At 36.7% G+C, this 18,237-nt stretch overlaps 1 protein-coding gene across 4 annotated transcripts in view; it reads right to left on the bottom strand.

The window, feature by feature from the left end:
- Window positions 1-18,237, bottom strand: part of KLHL4 (kelch like family member 4) — an 88,564-nt gene that overhangs the window by 18,288 nt on the left and 52,039 nt on the right. For 3 of the 4 annotated variants that reach the window (XM_065689262.1, XM_065689261.1, XM_065689263.1), the window contains 2 exons: window positions 1,104-1,277; window positions 556-692 (listed from right to left, as the gene is read on the bottom strand). In XM_065689262.1, coding sequence (XP_065545334.1) covers window positions 556-692; window positions 1,104-1,246 — 280 coding nt within the window. In that variant the 5' untranslated portion in view covers window positions 1,247-1,277. Of the gene's footprint in view, window positions 1-555; window positions 693-1,103; window positions 1,278-10,025; window positions 10,114-18,237 lie in introns of those variants that run through there. The other variant, XM_065689264.1, reaches the window with a different exon arrangement.

Here is an 18,237-nt window from a genome sequence, read left to right as displayed (position 1 = left end):
ATTAGGGAAAAATACACACAGCATTCTGGTATTAAAATATTTCATTATGGTAAAATATTTTTTCAAGAGAACATAGCTAAGCCTTTTTCAGAATGTGGTGGCACTTTTGCCTGGTAAAAGTTGCTCTACTCATGGGTCATATTGCTGTTTTCCTCTGATTATTTCTACTCAAGAGCTTTGATGGAGCCAAGTAGCTGCCACGCCCGCAGGCCATTTCTCTAGCTACCCATGAGGGGAAGGTTCATGGTACACTCTTCTGTGTCACTACATGAGTCAACAGTCAAAATACATTTTCTCATTAAAATTCCTGAAATAATTTGTGCCTAGCTCGAGACAGATGTCCAGTATGAATTTATATGTCAACTTCTGCATATCTTCTAGAATAAGTTATTATATAAGCCAATAATGTTTATTCATCCTCTCTAGAGAAAGGTTTATATCACATATGCATGATTTATGCACTAGAATTAAATGGAAGAAGTGACAATTATGCATGCACTGAATGGATTTTATCTTCCTTTACAACAGTGATGTGGGTAATGGAGGAAAAATTACCTGTGTAGGCATAGCGCACCAAAGCTTTCAGTGCATCAGGGTCTACTCCCTCCATCTTGATCTCCTCTTGTTTTGCTTCACGCACATCATTAGTAAACATTGCGGCAAAATAATCAGACACTGCACTGAGGACCAACCTTGAAATAAAGGCATTTTAGGAGGACTTCAAACCACTTTGTAAGCTTCAGTATTATTGTATAATAAATTGTGTGTGCATTAGAAACATATTTTGCATAGGATTCAGATTTTATACAGGTCAGCAATAAAGCTAAAGGTAATTAGTAATCTGATTTTCTCCCATAGAAACTACTTGCTGTAGTTTGACAGCAGCAAGAAGGGAAGATGGGCAGTAGCAATGGTTCATATTTGAATTTCTTTCTATTTGGAATAATGATTATGAAACGTTGATCACATAATTTATTCTGTTGTTAGCTGATGTACTAATTATAGTAACTGTTCTTTCATAGCTGAACAGGGTAGGCATAAATTGAAGCAGCATTTGGAAATTTCAGGATTTGAAGCCATGTAAACAATACTGGGAAATGTACCTGTGAGCTGGAATTTTTTGGTCTCCAACTATAAGTAAAACATCACACAGCTGCTTCTGCTGCAAGTAGTTCTCCATCTTGCGGAATGTTTGCTCTGCATGGTTTGTAGACTGGAAATATTCATCTGAGCCGTTGGTGTTCATTCCAAGGAGTGAGCCGGTGGTCGTTGACAGCCTGCAAGAGGAAATGGCAGTGTGATTAGTGGAGCATTACAATTGCTGATTATGTTCTTCATATAATTTTTGTTCAAACATCAGTACAGAAATGTTTAATTTTATGAAGCTCTTATGATCCTGGTCTTACTTTGCCTTCCATTTTTTCCCTGTTTGGTATCTGTATATAAATTGTAGTTTACTACGGTTAACTGTAGTAGGTGTGGGTGCGGAGTTTTCTAAGTATATTGGGTGGTGCTACGGGAGTTTTCTACTTCTCATCAGCTTTGTGTCCATGATGCACTGTTTGCACAGCACTGACGTGACAAATGCAGCTTCCTGATCATTCACAAACAGAATACATGAAAAATAAGCCAATTTTCCTTTGAACCAGTAGCTAAAATATGTTGTGGTATGAAATTTTAGATGTTACAGGTCTTTAGGTATTGTTTCTCTTCATACTTTGTACATTAAATTACTAAGCAGAAATGAATCAGAAGACAATTTGACAAGGGCCATATAATTCTAGACAAATTACTAAACTAAAAGCTGATGAAATGAGCACAGTATCAAGCCTCTAGCATCTGAATGTAAATAATGAAGACGAACTAATTTCTCTGCCTTTTATGGAAATATAAAATTATTCCTCCCACTCCAGAACTGTTAGCTGGCCCACTTACAAATACCCATACTGGTTTTTAAGATATCATTCCTTACTGCCTTTTAATGTGGATTATGTTAGGTTGAAACACCTTTTTGATATTTTCTTAGAAAAAATCTATTTTTATATGCATGTGATTTTAGCAAAATCGTAATGCATTTGTTGATACACGTGTTTATCACTTACCTTGAGAATGCTGCAATCTTCACTGTTTTAGTTAAAGATTTTTTTAGAAAAACATTTTTCAGTTTAAGATCATATATTATTATAATGTAAAGCACCTATTTGTTAAAAGTCCAAGCCGAGCTAGAAAATCATGGCAGCTGGTTGACTAAATTTACTGGTTGTCTTTGATTCTGTTAATGCATCTTCATAAATGATTAGGAGAGATAAAATCTCTTCATGGAATTAATGTATTAAATTTAGCAGAATGTTGGATTACATTCAGAACTGAACATTTAGTTCAGAAAATACAGAAATAAAAATGGGTAAATCAGGTTGAATCGGTAATGCTATCAGAAAATCATACCACATTAAATAGCTAATCAGAATTCCAGGGAAAGAAATAGAGATCAAATTATAATGTAATACTGAATTGAGACACGGTAGAGTTTTCTGTCCCCTTGGCAATACAATCAGTGCTTTTCAGAACAGTCCAGAACAAAATCTCAGTGGGTATGGTTATGATGTGTCTGGGTTTTTCAAGATATATCTCCTTTTCCAATCTGAAAATCTATAAAAATGAAGTTTTCTGGATTTCTGTACTGCATTTATAGCCATCCCACAGCCTGTTTGGAATATGGCATCTTTTGGGCACTGGTATGTGTCAAAAACCTTAAGATTCCCAGTGTATCTGATGACTTTCAAATGCAACAGAGTTCAACATGCTTATTCAGGTCTTACCCTGCTGACTCACTGGATGTGTTACTGTCTTCAAATACAGATGATTTCTGGTATACCAGAGGCATGTCAGCTCTACAGTGTATGGATGTGTCACCTGATGCATCTGAAACCCCAGATGTGCCCCGTGTGTGCACAAGTAGGTACAGGTGTGTTTGTCTGGGCAATCTCATACTAATTGCAAACACACTGAGATACACCAAATCAGGGCAATAAATTCTCTAGCTTTCTTTTGAAGCTCTATAGTACAATTTCGTGTTTTTCCCCTTTTTGTTTTGTTTTCCTAAGGAAAAGGGGCAAATCAAGTTCACCTGTAATGTGTATCCTTTGTACTTCACAGCTTACAAAAATTAATTTGTCTCAGTGAGTTTAATGACTATAGTTTTGTGTTTGTTTTCCTTCAGCGCTTCATTGAAAATTAAGAAGCTGCAAAATTGGATTATATGCTCATTAGTTTCCCACCAGCTACTTGGTGCCAGACTCATACTCTATAACATTCGTGTTTTGCTATTTACCTCTTAACCTTTAGCATTTTTCAGAAGATTATTCTTTCAAAACCACCTTATTCAGATTCATTATATCCATTCTAAGTGTTGTATTTAAGCATGTATTACATTGCACTTATCCTTAATGTTTGGAGAAATCAACTAAAATAGTACTCAGCCCATCCCTATTGCAAATGCACAGTACTAGTTTCTTGAAATAAATAAGTCCCCATAGTGTGTCTATAGTTGTGGGTAGAACAGTCATTTTTAAGCTGCAAATATTTAGAAAGGGACTTAAAGTCTAATAATTTCCTTTAGTCCTGAGTACTTTTTTCACATGTTTTGTAGAGAGGCCTTTAACTACAGCAGAAATACGAATGTCATAATTATTTCAAACACAAAGGTATTCAGAGACTGAAAAATGCTGGAAGCAAAAAGTGGTCCATTACTTTGTTAATATTATAATTGGTGGTTTATCTTCAACAGCTGATTCAAAATGGTACCTATAATGTATAATGGGAGGGCAAAATTAAATTTAAAGATAAATATTTTTTTTCATTAGTGTAAGACTGTCACTACAGAGAACTCAGATATTAACCTCAGAATATAGTACCACAAATCAGTAAACTAAAGAAGATGGAAATTAAAGTATCTTAAAGAAATAAGTCAGTAAAAATATCCTTGAGTCTGATGTCTTTATGTTGAATTATAATAGGGGATGCTATGCACTGTAGTGCAAAGATAGGCAAGTGTGCTAGCATGAATACGTCTACCTGTCATCTCTTGTTCTGTGTGGTATGGGTTAATGTGCTGAGAACAACACATAAAGAGAACTGAACCTTTGTGTGAACTTGCTCAGAAAGAAAGTATGCAGAAGATGAAGAAATATGTGTTTTCTATAAAATGTTTACAAGTTTGGACAAACAAAATTGATATGTTGAGTGATAAAAGTTTCCAAAGGCCCTACGGTAACCGAGGAATTAGTTTCCCACTCAGGTGGGGAAATTACCAATGAACTGCCCTAAAAAATCAGAAACCCCAGTTTCTTAATGTCATTTCTGTGTCAGTGTTCACTAGGATGCTGAGTTGCATTAACACCATTAGCATTAGTAATAGTGGCTTAAGAACGTGGATTAGCCTAGAGAGAGCAGACACAAATCTATATTTAAATGATTTCAAAGTAGCTGAGCTCTACAAATTTCATCTTAGGTAGAGAGCCAAGGGAAATAATTTCAGTTTTCCTATAAGGATTTGCTGTCCTGTAAGGATAGTGAAAATATGGTACCATTTTAAAAAGAAACAGCACAAAATTTTGAGACAGACAATATAACCTGAAAACTTGAAGAAATAATCAAAAAGCATTAAACATCTAGACAACAACCAGGAGATAAATACCAGTCAGCATGGCTGTTCAGAATGAATCATGTCATAACCATTTTAGTTTTTCAGAAGGTGACAAAGCTTACTAGGAGAAAAACACTAGATGTCAGAAATCATCTTGACTTTTGGATGTCTTCTGACACTGCTTCACATGGCATTTTCGAAACAGAGCTAGGATGGCATGTTTTAAGTGTAATAAATATGAGAGATATAAATAACTTGTATAGCTCCAAATATATCAGGGATTCACTTTCAAAGGCAGACAAAGTTCTGAATGCACTGCAGGCAAATTCTGCTTCTGATGCTGCTCCATATTTTTATTATAGACAAGGATGTGATAGAAAGAGGGTTATGTCAATATGTGGTAGTAATTCATAAACTTTTTGAGAACAGAATCTATATTGACAGCCTTCTTTGCCTTTGTCTTTACTGTATCGATGCTTTCATACGAGTACTAACCTAAATGAAACACAGGCTAAGAAATGACAGCTGAGGTAACAGGTAGGTTATACTGGACACCAAGCAAGCCGTGACCCAAAAGTAGTGTTGTGGATTTAAAAGTATCATTTTTCCTTTGGTCAGGAGAACCAGTGTGATGAGTTACGTGATTCATTCCAGGCCTACAAGTCTTTAAATTTCTAAATTATGTTAAAATTATCTTCTGTCTTCATAAAGTACTCTTCATTAATCAGCACAGCACTCTTCATCAATCAGTAGATAAAGGCTAAATTCAATTTCCCTCATTATTTAATTAGAACGTGATAAAACATAAATGCTATTTGTTTGCACTGTCCTTTTTAAAATTCAGTATGTTCTTAAAATGCCTCATTAAGTGTGCCTATGGGCAAAAAAGCAGAAAGTGCTCCTGATGAAAAGGAAGCATAGAAGCGTAATATTTCATGAACACCAGGTGAAGGAATGCAGTATCTGATATTTTTTTGTTATTGTTAAGGTTATTATTTGTATTACGATGACCACGTCACCTTTGAATGTGTGTTTAATGTACCTGTTTAACCTGCTATAACATTTGTGAAATTCAGTAAAAGTTCAGTTATCAGTGTCACTTAGAGATTTTGATTTTGGATAACCTTTCCTCTGCGCTGGAAATCATAGCAGCCATCAGCAGCAAACTGGATTCCAGTTAGAGACGTTAGACATCCCAAGGACTTTATCGTAGCTGAAAGCATCAGTGTGACTTCAGATTTGTGGCACTCTGTATGTGCTTTAGTGGTGACAATGCATGAGGCAAAATTGCAAGTTAATCAGTTCAGTTTGTTTGTGCAGCAACATTTGCAATGCAACTCGTCATTTTTTTTTTTTTTTCCTTCTCATTTGTTTCTGCTTATTCAAGGAAACTGCAGTCAGCCCCCATGCAGGCAGGTTATTTTCTGTGCAGCTGTTTGAGCTCTGACCCTCTGTCTGTTGGGCAGTGTCATGGGGTTGGAAGTGGAGAAGTGCTGTTTTCCTATGTGAAACCATAGGACCGTAGCATCTGCTGGAGATAAACCACATCAGTTGGCTGAGAAGTAAGAAAAATATTTCCGTTAGGAAGCCATTTCTGAACACTGATAAAATAATGGTGAAGTTGATGCACCTGTGTTAATTGCTTGCTGATAGAATTTTGCCACAACAGTAACTGCCCCAACCCTCTGCCTTAACATTTTTACTGCAGTTGTCTCCTTTATTATTTATTCTTCATAAATATGACAGCTGAAGTTTGCATTAAAGTTTTGGGATATGGGTAAAAAACTTTGATCCAAAAGAATATGGAATATTGTACTGTATGTTGATGCCTGCTGAGGTAGTAACATCAACATGAGGTATTAACACTGAGAGCAAATGATGTAGCAAACAAAAAGGCAACTGAAATGTATAACTATTTAAGTTAACAGAGATTACTGACTTCTATCTAAATTGAAAGTTCATACTGACAATTCTGTTAGAACTTGGAGCTCTTGAATATGCCTGTAATAACTTTTTATTGCTAGGATTAACATAAACCTGCCAATTTTCTCAGTTGGCATTTGCTAAAATAACTTTTCCATTTCGGATTACAAGTGTGTGTGTCATTAAACACAGGAGATTCAGCATGCCACTGAAAGTACTGTAACTGTTTTGAGTTGTGCTCTTCCCCCCCACCCAAGACATGGTAGCATACAGCTAAATGCCATTATGATTCATATCAGGATGAATTTGAGTTATGATATTTTGATTTTTCCTATGAATAGAAAGCATGTATTTGGTGGAGTGATTCCAATGGAAAACAGAGGCTGCAACCAAACTGCGGTGCCCCTGAACACTGTGCAGCCCTTTATGCTTTATGTCAGCTGAGGACACACTATGACTTCACATTACAGAGAAAGGCAGATACAAGCACTCTGTCCAGTAACCTGTTTTCCTTTGGAAATAGGTTGGTTTGGGTTTGGTTTTTTCTTTTCACAGAGGAGATTAATTATAAAATTATTTTCCAGGCTCACTGCAGTACAGATTGTTCTTATTTCCATGTGTGCTCCCTCAGTTGTTGATCTTTATCTACTAGGAAGACAGTTTGTTTAAAGCTTCATGCATTCTTTTATTGGCATCTTGTGTCTACAAGTAGTTTTATGCTCACAATTTCCTTAGTACAGATAGTTAAGAAATGGAATATTCCTGTGGATGTGGACAGTATTTCCTGTAATTTATTACTGTGTTAAAGCACAGTAAGATGTGGTCTTGGTGTTCTTTGGTCGCACTGGAGCACTACGTGAATCATTTTCTTAAACTGCTGAATGCAAACATTTAAAATTTTGCTATTACATAAATGCCTCTTCAAGAGTCACCATCTCTGGGATTGCGTTCCTGAGATTCGGGGCTCCATTCTGAAAATTGCTCAGCAATTTATTGCAGCCCCATTCATACATTTTAAGAAACATTAAAATTAGGAGTTAACTGGCCTTCACTTCTAAGTCTGAGTGATTGGCTGGGAAAAGCCATGGAGCAAGTCCTGTTGGCCTCTGGCTTTGTATGCAGAGTCCCACACTGTTGTACCAAAAGGACTCTGGGAAGTAGTGCAGCTCCACTTGGAGTGCAATCCACAGTGCTGAGATAGCTGCTCAAAGTGTGATATTCATATGCTGAACAATGGGGTTTCTAGTGAGCTGGGTGAAATTGCTGAATTCACTAAAAGTACTGGAGGAGCAAAAATCAGTCCATCTATCTTCTAATACATGAGAGCCAGTGGATTACACAGTGTAACTAGGGACTTTATCACAGCGACCTGTCAGTGTCAAAATTTGTAATATGGTAGGAGTCTTCAGCTTAAATAGTTCTCTTCCTGATTCAGACTAATCTGAATATGAAATTTTACTGTAAACATTATAATGGCATGACTTAAGAACACTTATTTCCACAGCATAAAATACTTTCTTAAAAATTGGAGCTCTAGCAATGTCTAATCAGCCTGGAAAGCACACTGTCTGTACGTACATGAGTGTTTTATTATAAGAGAAATATGTCTATATTCAGTGATGAAGTGAGTGTCTCAGAAGTCATTTGAATTAATGCCATCTTAAATCACCATTCAAGAACATTATCCTGCAGGAGAATTAGCGCTGTATTCATTTACATTGTGTAATAATAGAGAATAATAACTGAAACATTCCTGGTAAAAAGCTAGGAGTATGCATACTACCATCTTAAAATTAACCTTTGTTCTGGTAATGCTAAATGTGGAGGGGGCATAGTTGTCTCAAATACCCATGTGCATGTTTCTCAAACCATACACAATTCTTGAGTTCACGTTTTACTCTTTGTGTGCATGTTAAAGGGTATCATCTTACTGTTCACAGACAGAAAGTTTTAAAGTAGGTATTTTGAAATGAGTTGAGAACAAATCAGATGTGAAGTCTGTGTCCCATTCCTTTATATCTAGCTTGATAACTTCACAAGGTTAAGTAGATACCATGTAAGGATGAGGAAATTACAAAAATTGAACTTTGGTGTGTAACCTTGTGTTCATCAGGAACAAAATCCATTTCCATACATTGATATCACTAGATCTTTTGGAACTAACTTTAAAGTTCGATTAGAAAATAGTAGGTTAAATGCTGATGTAGGAAGCAGCAACTTCATAGAAACTGAAGACACTAGCCATGGTGTTGTTTATTCCAGTGAAAATTAGGACATGTATTTATTATTTATTAATAGCAACCCAAATCTTATTCTCTGAACCAGCATGCTTAACTATTAATATGCTGACTCAACTGTTTCCTGCAGAAGAAGGAGATGTTTCTCCCTGCATGGTAATGTGCATGCCATGTCTGGCATGGTGCATATTGTTTTGTAACTAATTTTTAACCAAAATTACATTTAACATTCATTTTTCCTAAGACAAACAAAATCAATACTAAGCCATTCTACATCGACATTTATCATACAAGACATGATATAGACTATGAGGATTTTATTGTCTTGATTAATGCAGATTTCAGCAGTACAAGAAGCATTCTGCAGTTGTCACTGCAATGCATGATTTCTATTCTAACATTTATATGACATGATTATGTTGGAGGGAAATTAAAAGTCATGAAGGAGAAATTCAGTGGGGGTGACTACTCGATCAACTTTCTTGTAGCCAGTGATAATATTGTTAAGTAATTTAGTAGCATCTGTCTAAAGAACAAAAAATGATGTCACCAGAAGGCATGATACAGCACTGTCTGAAGCTGTTAATGTGAACCAAATGAAAACTAATGACTAAATGCTGAACATGAGCTTGTGGCATTTAGAGGACATACAAAACAAAATACCAAAAAAACAATGGCAAAACAAATTGTTTAAATCCAAGCATGACTTTTGCCAGATGAAACTAAGTCCATGTTTCTTACTTTATTAAACACCATTCAGAAAGAGTCCTGATGGGAGAGACTGTGGGGAAGACAACCTGCTTTATGCTGTCCCCTTTCACTGTTGTTGGCAAAAGTGGAACAAGATCTTGATAGATCTGAGGAAAGAATGAATGTGAAGTGGTTTTGTCTTCAGTGAACAGAATTTTGAAAATCCAAAGAATTCTCAGTCTCAGCAGCAGCTGTCCTTGCCCCTGTCTTTTTGAGCCTTGCAGCTATTCAGATATGGATACTGCTGTGAGATTTTTGAAGACAGCTTGATTTACAAAAACTCAAACCACTACCATAATACCTTAATACATGCTTCTCATTTTTTTCCTTCGTCAAAGGGATTCTATTCTTGTTCTTGCCATGACCATTTCACTTTTTGCATCTTTTTCTTTTCTACTTTTATCTTTTTAGACTCTAACTAAGCAATAACAAGATTAGGTTTCACTTAAATTGGAAAATGTGTTAATCACCTTTTCAGCTGAAGGCAGTTTAAATTTCACTTCACTATACATGACAGATCTTCAGTCTTGTAAAATTCTATGGGCTTGTCCCAAAGGATTTCCATACTTGATTCAGCTGATCTGCTGAATACCTCATTCAAAGCAAAACACTACTGCAATGGACAAAAAAAAAGTGTGATTTTTAAGCTATTTAGCCAGTATACCCATCATAATTACAGATTTCTTAGAAAAGAGTGAGGGAGAATGTCTGTAGAAGTACAGTCAGCCTGACAGACAGAAAGCACACTTGAGAGGTAGACTGTAGTTTTCTATTCTGTGAGGTTTTGTTAGCCACATAATTTTATCTGTGGTCAGTTCCTTCCTTTTCTTAATTGTGTAATTATACCTTGAGAGGTTTTCTCTGTTATAGCCAAATATTTATCCGAATTCATAGGTATAGGTATCCTGATATCAAAATATTCTCCTGCCAGTTTTCTTCTGGTTTTCTGTGTCAGAAAGCATAATGCAAACCTAGGTCTAGAGTGGTGTTAAAATAAATTACGCTGCTGTACTCACATCTGGCTCAACTGAGTGAATTTTGTTTCAAGTCAGTAAAATAAAACCAGCAATCATTGAATACCCTTCCATATATACTGGAAGGAAGTGGTAATGTTGTAAATTAAATAGACAGTTGTGCTTTATCTCCTGCTCATATCCTTGGTCACTTTCACTTTTTTAATATCTGAGAAATATCTCAGTATTCGTTATTATATGCATTTTTGGTGCTGTCAGAAATTGATGTCCACTGAACATCTGGCTCAGAAAAGCACCATTTTGAGACAGCAGCTTACAATAATTACTTATGGAGGAAACCTCTGTTCATGAGTCCGTAGCACCTTTATAAGGTAAAGAGCTATCTTTACAACCTTTACAGATAAGCTATTATGTCTAGTTTTATCTGACAGTATGAAGTGTATTTAACACTATATCTGACAACATATCTTAAGAAAACCTGTGCTCTTGATGCTGTTGGCAACTTGGCATTTATCCTGGCAGATAATAGTGATAACTGCTCCAACAAGCCAGGGTCTGTGACAACAATAGCTACCTGTAATTGAATTTGAATGCAAGTGGTATTGAAAGAAAAATGAAAAAAAAAAAGGTGAAAAGTACAAGCTGGAACTGTTACAAACTGTGGAAAATATTGCTTGTGGTGTTATTATGACAGACTTTTTCCTGGAGGACCCATATTACTTGCTGTACTAGGCTGGATAGAAATAAAATCATATTACAATGTGATTTTACAAAAAATAAGAGAGTAATTTTATCAAGTTTATTCAATAAAATATTTACTACAAATTTTGCTGTGGTTGCAATATATCAATATCCAAATGAAGTATGTGATAATTTGCTATCATATCTAACTTGATAGAAAAAAAACAATTTTTTTTCAGCCTCCTGAAGCAGGAAATGATTATTTAGCTTACTTGCAATCTGCGTTGGTTTCAGTGAAAACATGCTACAAGATATACCTTAAGACTATTCACCAGGTCATATAGTCTCCATCCTTAGAGGTTTTCAAGACCCAGCAGGATAAAGCAGAGCAACCTGAGCTGATCTCATAGTTCACCCTGCTTTGAGCAGGGATTGGGTCAGAAATCATCTGAGATCCTTTCTAACCTGAAATTATCCTGTGATGATTTTAGAACTCCTGGTAATTTAAATAACTGGAAAGAGGTAAAAATATACTTAATGAGGATTTCAGTTGGAGGAAAAAAAAAAAACAAACTTTAAGTAAGACTAACGTAAATGCTTACCTGTTACCACCTAAATGTTTTAAGGTTGTTCTGAAAGCATTGATGCTTCCCTCTCTGGAAATGTTTATGATGTAGCTTCTCTTTTGGGCAGTTGCTCAATTTCTCACACAGTTTTCTCTTATGACTGTATAAAACTGCTGTTAGTTCTTAATCTTCATGCAATATCATAGCGTACATCTACTGTGTTCCTACTGACCATATTTCCACCAGCAAGAAGATCAAATGAGAGCTAGCCAAATGTATTAGGGGTAGGTCAGCCTCTCCTACTCACCTTTTGTTAAACACTGACTGATGAATCTCTTTATTGAATACAAACAATGTTCCCCCCAAACACAATGTGAAATTTGATGTATTCAATTGAACAGGCAAAGCTGAAACCATATTTATATTGCTTCTGGGTCAGGACCGTTTTTTGGTTGGGTCTTACCTTTCTTCCTTGCCGTTAGTCTACAGATTGCATTAATATATTACAAGTCTTTCCTCCAAATAATTTACATTAGAAACTGGTCTTGCATTTGAGAGAAAGCATTTGGAGTGGGCATAGGAAAACCAAAATGACCTTAGCAATGGTTTATAGAATAAAAAGTAACAGATGAGAAAGTTAGGAGTCTAGAAATTAGAAATTCTACATTTCAGCTATGTTTTCTCCCAAATTATTTTAAAATATGGTTATGTTGAAAGGTACATATTAGAAAAAGTAAAAATTTCTGTGTTTTACCATCACTTGATTTATGAAATGTCACAGCAGTAACTAGTAAAAGTGAAATAGCATTTTCACTCAATGGCGTGACATATGGGGAGCAACAAAGGATGTTTTAGGAACTCTAGAGACAACATGCGAAAATTCAAAGACAGGGCATCAACCTGATATATTGTTTAAAATATATAAGGAAATAATTCCAGATGAAGAATAAAAGCTTGGTAGCATGCTAGTAGGTGTATCATATTGCTCCACTGAACCACTGAACAGGCCAAACTGTTCTGCCAGTCCTAACTTTGTTCTTTTACTAATCGTGTTAAGTTCAGCTTCAAGTTCACTAAGTAACACTAAGTGGAAGAGTATAAGGAAACTCTAAATAGATGGCTAGTAACTGAGCTGCATATTGAATGAGGAAGTAAGAGGCACATATGAGCTCTACTGTTCTGTGGCATCCCATGGGAGCTTCATGCTGAGCAACTTCTATTGGCATATTGTAACACCAAGCCACTCTTAATTTCTTTTATAGGTGAATTTGGGATCCTTTAAGTGAATGAAAAAAACATACTAAGACAAAAAATTAGTCCTGACTTACAACCTTGCTCCTTTCTGTGCTTTTCTCAATGCTTCACTATGTTCTGATTGAACATTCTGGCTCCTGCAGTATCATGATGCTGTAACTTCCCAGGAAACTGTCTTACACTGTTTGTAAATCCACTATGACAGATATATGTGAAGAGACTGAGTTGGCTGTACTGCTGAATGATTTTACAAGGTCAAGCATCTCAGCCAGGAAAATCAAAAGTCCGTCCTAAGCCACTGTACCAGCACATATAAGGGGAGGTGTGGTGTCTAAGTAGGAAGGGATTTCTGGCTTTGTATGTAGTTTTCTGAATGATCAGCAAGATAGACTGCAGGCAGTCTTATGTGCATGTCGTCTGTGAGACAGTCATGAAAATCATGACTCAGAATAAGCATTTTAATCTTTACATGCTTTTTTACAAAGTATTGTTCTGAAAGATATTTCTGTATGTTTCTCGGTAGTGCCAGGCAGTAGGATGAGAGACAGTAGGCATAAACTTAAACACAGGAATCTCCACCTGAACTTTACAGTGAAGGTGACTGAGCATTGGAATATGTTGCCCAGAGAGGTTGTGAAGTCTCCTTCCCTGGAGATATTAAAGAGTTGTCTGGACATAATCCTGAGTAGGGTGCTCTAGCTGACTGTACTTGAGTACGGGTGTTGGACTAGATGACCTCCAGTAGTCCCTTCCAACCTCAGCCATCCTGTAATTCTGTGGTTGTTAGTCACTGGAATAGGTTGCCAAGGGAAGCTGTTGAGTCACCATCCCTACAGGTATTTAAAAGTATAGAAGTGGTGCTTAGGAACATGGTTTAATGGTGCACTTGGCAGTGCTGCATTAATGGTTGGACTTGATCTTAAAGGCCTTTTCCAACCTAAATTATTCTATGTTTGGTTTAAAACTCTTGATATAATCATAGATCAGTCTTTACATATGTTTGAGTTATGCTTCATGACCTAAAAGAGAAGCACAACATTCTCCAGTGTATTGGACGAACTAGAGAACTTTCTGTAGAAAACTGTAGTTGTGATGTCCAAAATAACTGATGGTTTTCATTACTCCAGTTAAATTGCTTTGTAGCAAGAATCAATTTCTGCTTGTTTCCTACCTAGCCTAAACCTCTTTTGGTAGTGCTGAGAGTCTATTTCTTACATTACCCCCTAATATGTAAATAACAGTATGGTTCACAAATAGGCAGTACTGGCAAGTTTGGGATCTGTAGTTATTGATGTTTGGTTAGATCAGTACGCATCCATTATAAGCATAATTCCAAACTGTAGAATATCTTATGTTTTTGTTCAGAGTATACATTTATTCTCTTCCTTATCAGCAAGTACCTTTTTGCTTCCTTGAATAAATAAAAGATATGTGCCTTTAACAGCACATTGTGGGGCATCTGTAGGTGAACTTAATTTTTAGCTTTCTAAAAAGTGTTTTCTTAAAAACATGTTTTATTCTGTTGTTGTTGTGTTCTGTTCTGTTGGGTTTTTTTATTTTGTTGAGGACACTTCAAACTACAAATTATTGGCAAATTGTAAGGAAAGCTTCAAGGCCTTAGAAGTTTAGTACTAAAAAATCCTGGTTCCTGGCATACCGTATGGTCCAATAATAAAACTTCCAAAAGCTGCTTCCTGAGCTTGCAGGACTACTTACATATCTCTTACATGACTGCGTGTGCACATGGTCGATGAGAAAATGAACATGAGCCGGCAGTGTGCGCTCGCAGCCCAGAAAGCCAAACGTATCCTGGGCTGCATCAAAAGGAGCGTGACCAGAAGGTCGAAGGAGGTGATCCTGCCCCTCTACTCTGCTCTTGTGAGTATTGTGTGCAGTTCTAGTATCCTCAACGTAAAAAAGACATGGAACTGCTGGAACAAGTCCAGAGGAGGGCCATGAGGATGATCAGGGGACTGGAGCACCTCCTGTATGAAGACAGGCTGAGGAAGTTGGGGCTGTTCAGCCTGGAGAAGAGAAGGCTGCGTGGGGACCTAATAGCAGCCTTCAAGTATCTGAAGGGTGCCTATAGGGATGCTGGGGATGGACTCTTCGTCAGGGACTGTAGTGACAGGACAAGGGGTAACGGGTTAAAACTTAAACAGGGGAAGGTTAGATTGGATATAAGGAGGAAATTCTTTCCTGTTAGGGTGGTGAGACACTGGAATGGGTTGCCCAGGGAGGTTGTGAGTGCTCCATCCCTGGCGTTGTTCAAGGCCAGGTTGGATGAAGCCTTGTGTTGGATGGTTTAGTGAGAGGTGTCCCTGCCCATGGCAGGGGGGTTGGAACTAGGTGATCTTGAGGTCCTTTCCAACCCTAACTATTCTATGATTCTATGTCCCCAAAATGTGACTCTGCATATATTTGCAGGTCTGTCCTGCACAAGGGTTACAATTCTCATAGCTGAATTCATGAATTGTTTTAATGCAATTTTGAAGTATCTTTCTTGGCTAGACAGTGAGAGTACGTTCTCTTTGTAGTGGGATCTAAGGATGTACCAAGAGCAGATAACTGTATACAGTAACATATTCTCCAAATTATAAACAAGGTCTTTTAAAACTGAGAGACTGAAATATTGTAAAATATTAAAAATTAATATTTTCAGTAATTAATTTCCTGTATTTTCTATATTTGTGTAGTTGTGGGTCTCTGAAAAAGAACAGAAAATGCAGCACACATTTTTATGCTTAGCGGCATGCTCAGGGTTTGAGCCCTCCTGCCTACTCAACAGAGAGGAAGGTTATTCTCTGATTGCAGCAGACCACAGCTGCCTTCTAGGCTGGCACCGACCTGGGCACTACAGAGGTAAAGGGAGGGTGCAGAACGCTGTGTCAGTCAAGCCAGAGTGGAGCAGGTTATATGACATATTTTAGCAAGTCGCATCTGCCCTAGGGTCAACAGGGTAGGCCAGAAATGAGATCACCAGACCTGGTCTTTCTCCTTGCATTTTCACCATTTGCAAAGACAAATCTTCTGCTCTATGTAGATGAGTATCTGAAACATGAACCAAAATGGGTCAAAACTGAAGGTAATGTTTGAACAAATATTCTGAGTCTGGGAAGAGGTTTTCATTACGTATCTTGAAGATTATCACTGTGGTAGAAATGGTACCACAGAGGTAGAACATGACTAAGACAAAATTAGAGTGATATTTTTGTCTGCATGTGTGTATATGTGCCTCTCTATTTCTTCACATTCTGAAGTGTTCTGAAATGGTATGACATAGAGACACAGAGCTTTCCTGAGCATCTGTGCTAAATGAACACTGTAAAAGAGGTTTCCCTAGCAACCCACCCATATGTAATAGCTTAAAATAGCTTTTCTACAACTCCTAGGATTTCTTAGTGCCTTGCTCACAATTTCCCTTCAAATCAAGATATATTTGCCCAGTTCTTTATTTTCTCAACTTCTGTTAAAATGAGCAGGACTTGAAAATGCTTATTTCTTGCAAGAATGCCTCATTTCCTCTTGACTTCTAATTTATCAGGTAAACTGCAAAAAAGCATAACAAATGGTGACAGTGGCTGTCCACTTTATCAAATGCTTGCTGTTCAAAACATTTTATTGTAAGTATATTAGTGGTCTGTACTGCTTATTGGAATAGGAATAGTAGTAGTAGTAGTTGATTTTTGTGATATTATGACAAGATAAAATGTGCAACTGTATAGTATAATGCATCAATCATAATTTTCATGGATTCCACTTTGCATTTTAGCAGCAGTTTGCAGGCAGATTCTGATATTTGAAAACATGTATCTGTTCTTATTGTGTCCCTAGAAAAACAGCTATCAAATGCTACCTTTAACATGAGTAAACTGCAATACCAAGAGGCTAAGGGATTTCTCCAAGCAACAAATCTGAGACATAACCCATGGTTATATATACTCAGATTCTAATTCAACTGGTTGTAAAATCATACATTTACAAAGTCAGAAGCTGGCTGAGAGTGCTTGAATCTGATTAAATCAAATGTTAATATACAAGTAAGACACCTACATTCTTGTCCAAAGATTTTCAAAGTATGTACAGCAAAACTGAGGAAGTAATTAGGTAACAGATGTTAATCTTTCTTTCAATAAATGTTTGTTTAGCCTAAATGGGTGTTAATTAAGAGAACAACGGAGCAAACTTTTAATCATGTGCTCTTCATGTGCTGTTTTATTTCTAAATAAGGTGGCCTTGTGCAACTCGAGAACACAGCATGAGAATACAGATGCTGTTTCCTGACAAAACATTTTTAAACTGTAGTCATTTAGACACTGTATCATGTATTTCAACCTCAAGTGAAGTACTGGCTACAAGATAGGGTGTTCCTTTAAATACTTCTAGTTATCCTTCTTGTTACCTGTGAGCCGCAGACAGACTTCCAGTGAACTATCCTCTTACCATACAGGGTGGAAGCTAGATTGAAGGGAAGGATGTTTAATAATAGTAATTATTGGATGGCAGAATTGTTGGAAGGAGTCAGGCTCTAAGGTCTTGATCTATCTATTTTAATTATTATCGAACTGAGTTTTGACTATGAAGCACTTGCTTGGAAAAGGAGGGAAGGGGGTGGAAGCGAAGATTTGCTGTCAGAGCTGCGTGGGAAGCTTTCATGTCAGTGTATCTGATGACAGAGTCACTGAGGTGGTGTACAATTCCAGAGAGGAGGAAATTTTGTTATAGCCTTGTTTTTGAGGTTATTTTAAAAATTTATTTCTTATACCTACCATAAACTGTCTCTTTGAATCCTTACAGCTTCATCTTTGTATTTGTTTAGCCTGCCTACCCACAGGTATGCCTTACACAAGCCATGTTCTTTATCTTATCACCTGATACTGTCATTCTCTAAATATAGTATCATTATTTTATTCTAGCAGAATGAAAAGAGCTAAACTGAACTGGTATATACTGGGCTAACTGAGCTGTATAGCTATAACAAATCCATTTATTTTGTTGAATATGAAAATTTTCGGTACTGCTCCTCATTACAGCATTTCAAATAGATCAAAGTAAACAATTCATCAACAAAACAGTGGTGAAAATAAATTGGGCATTTCTTTCAGAATGCTGTCTAGCAATAACTTTCAAATCAAACAAACTCTTCCCCTTTTCCAAGAGTGCTTCAGCAGCCATACGATTTCCTGTGGATCTTACAAGTGCGTATG

This window comes from Lathamus discolor, chromosome 9, assembly GCF_037157495.1.
Source record: "Lathamus discolor isolate bLatDis1 chromosome 9, bLatDis1.hap1, whole genome shotgun sequence".
NCBI classification, from domain to species: domain Eukaryota; kingdom Metazoa; phylum Chordata; class Aves; order Psittaciformes; family Psittacidae; genus Lathamus; species Lathamus discolor.
Note: the sequence above shows the minus strand (reverse complement) of the source record. Positions and strands in the feature narration are given on the sequence as shown.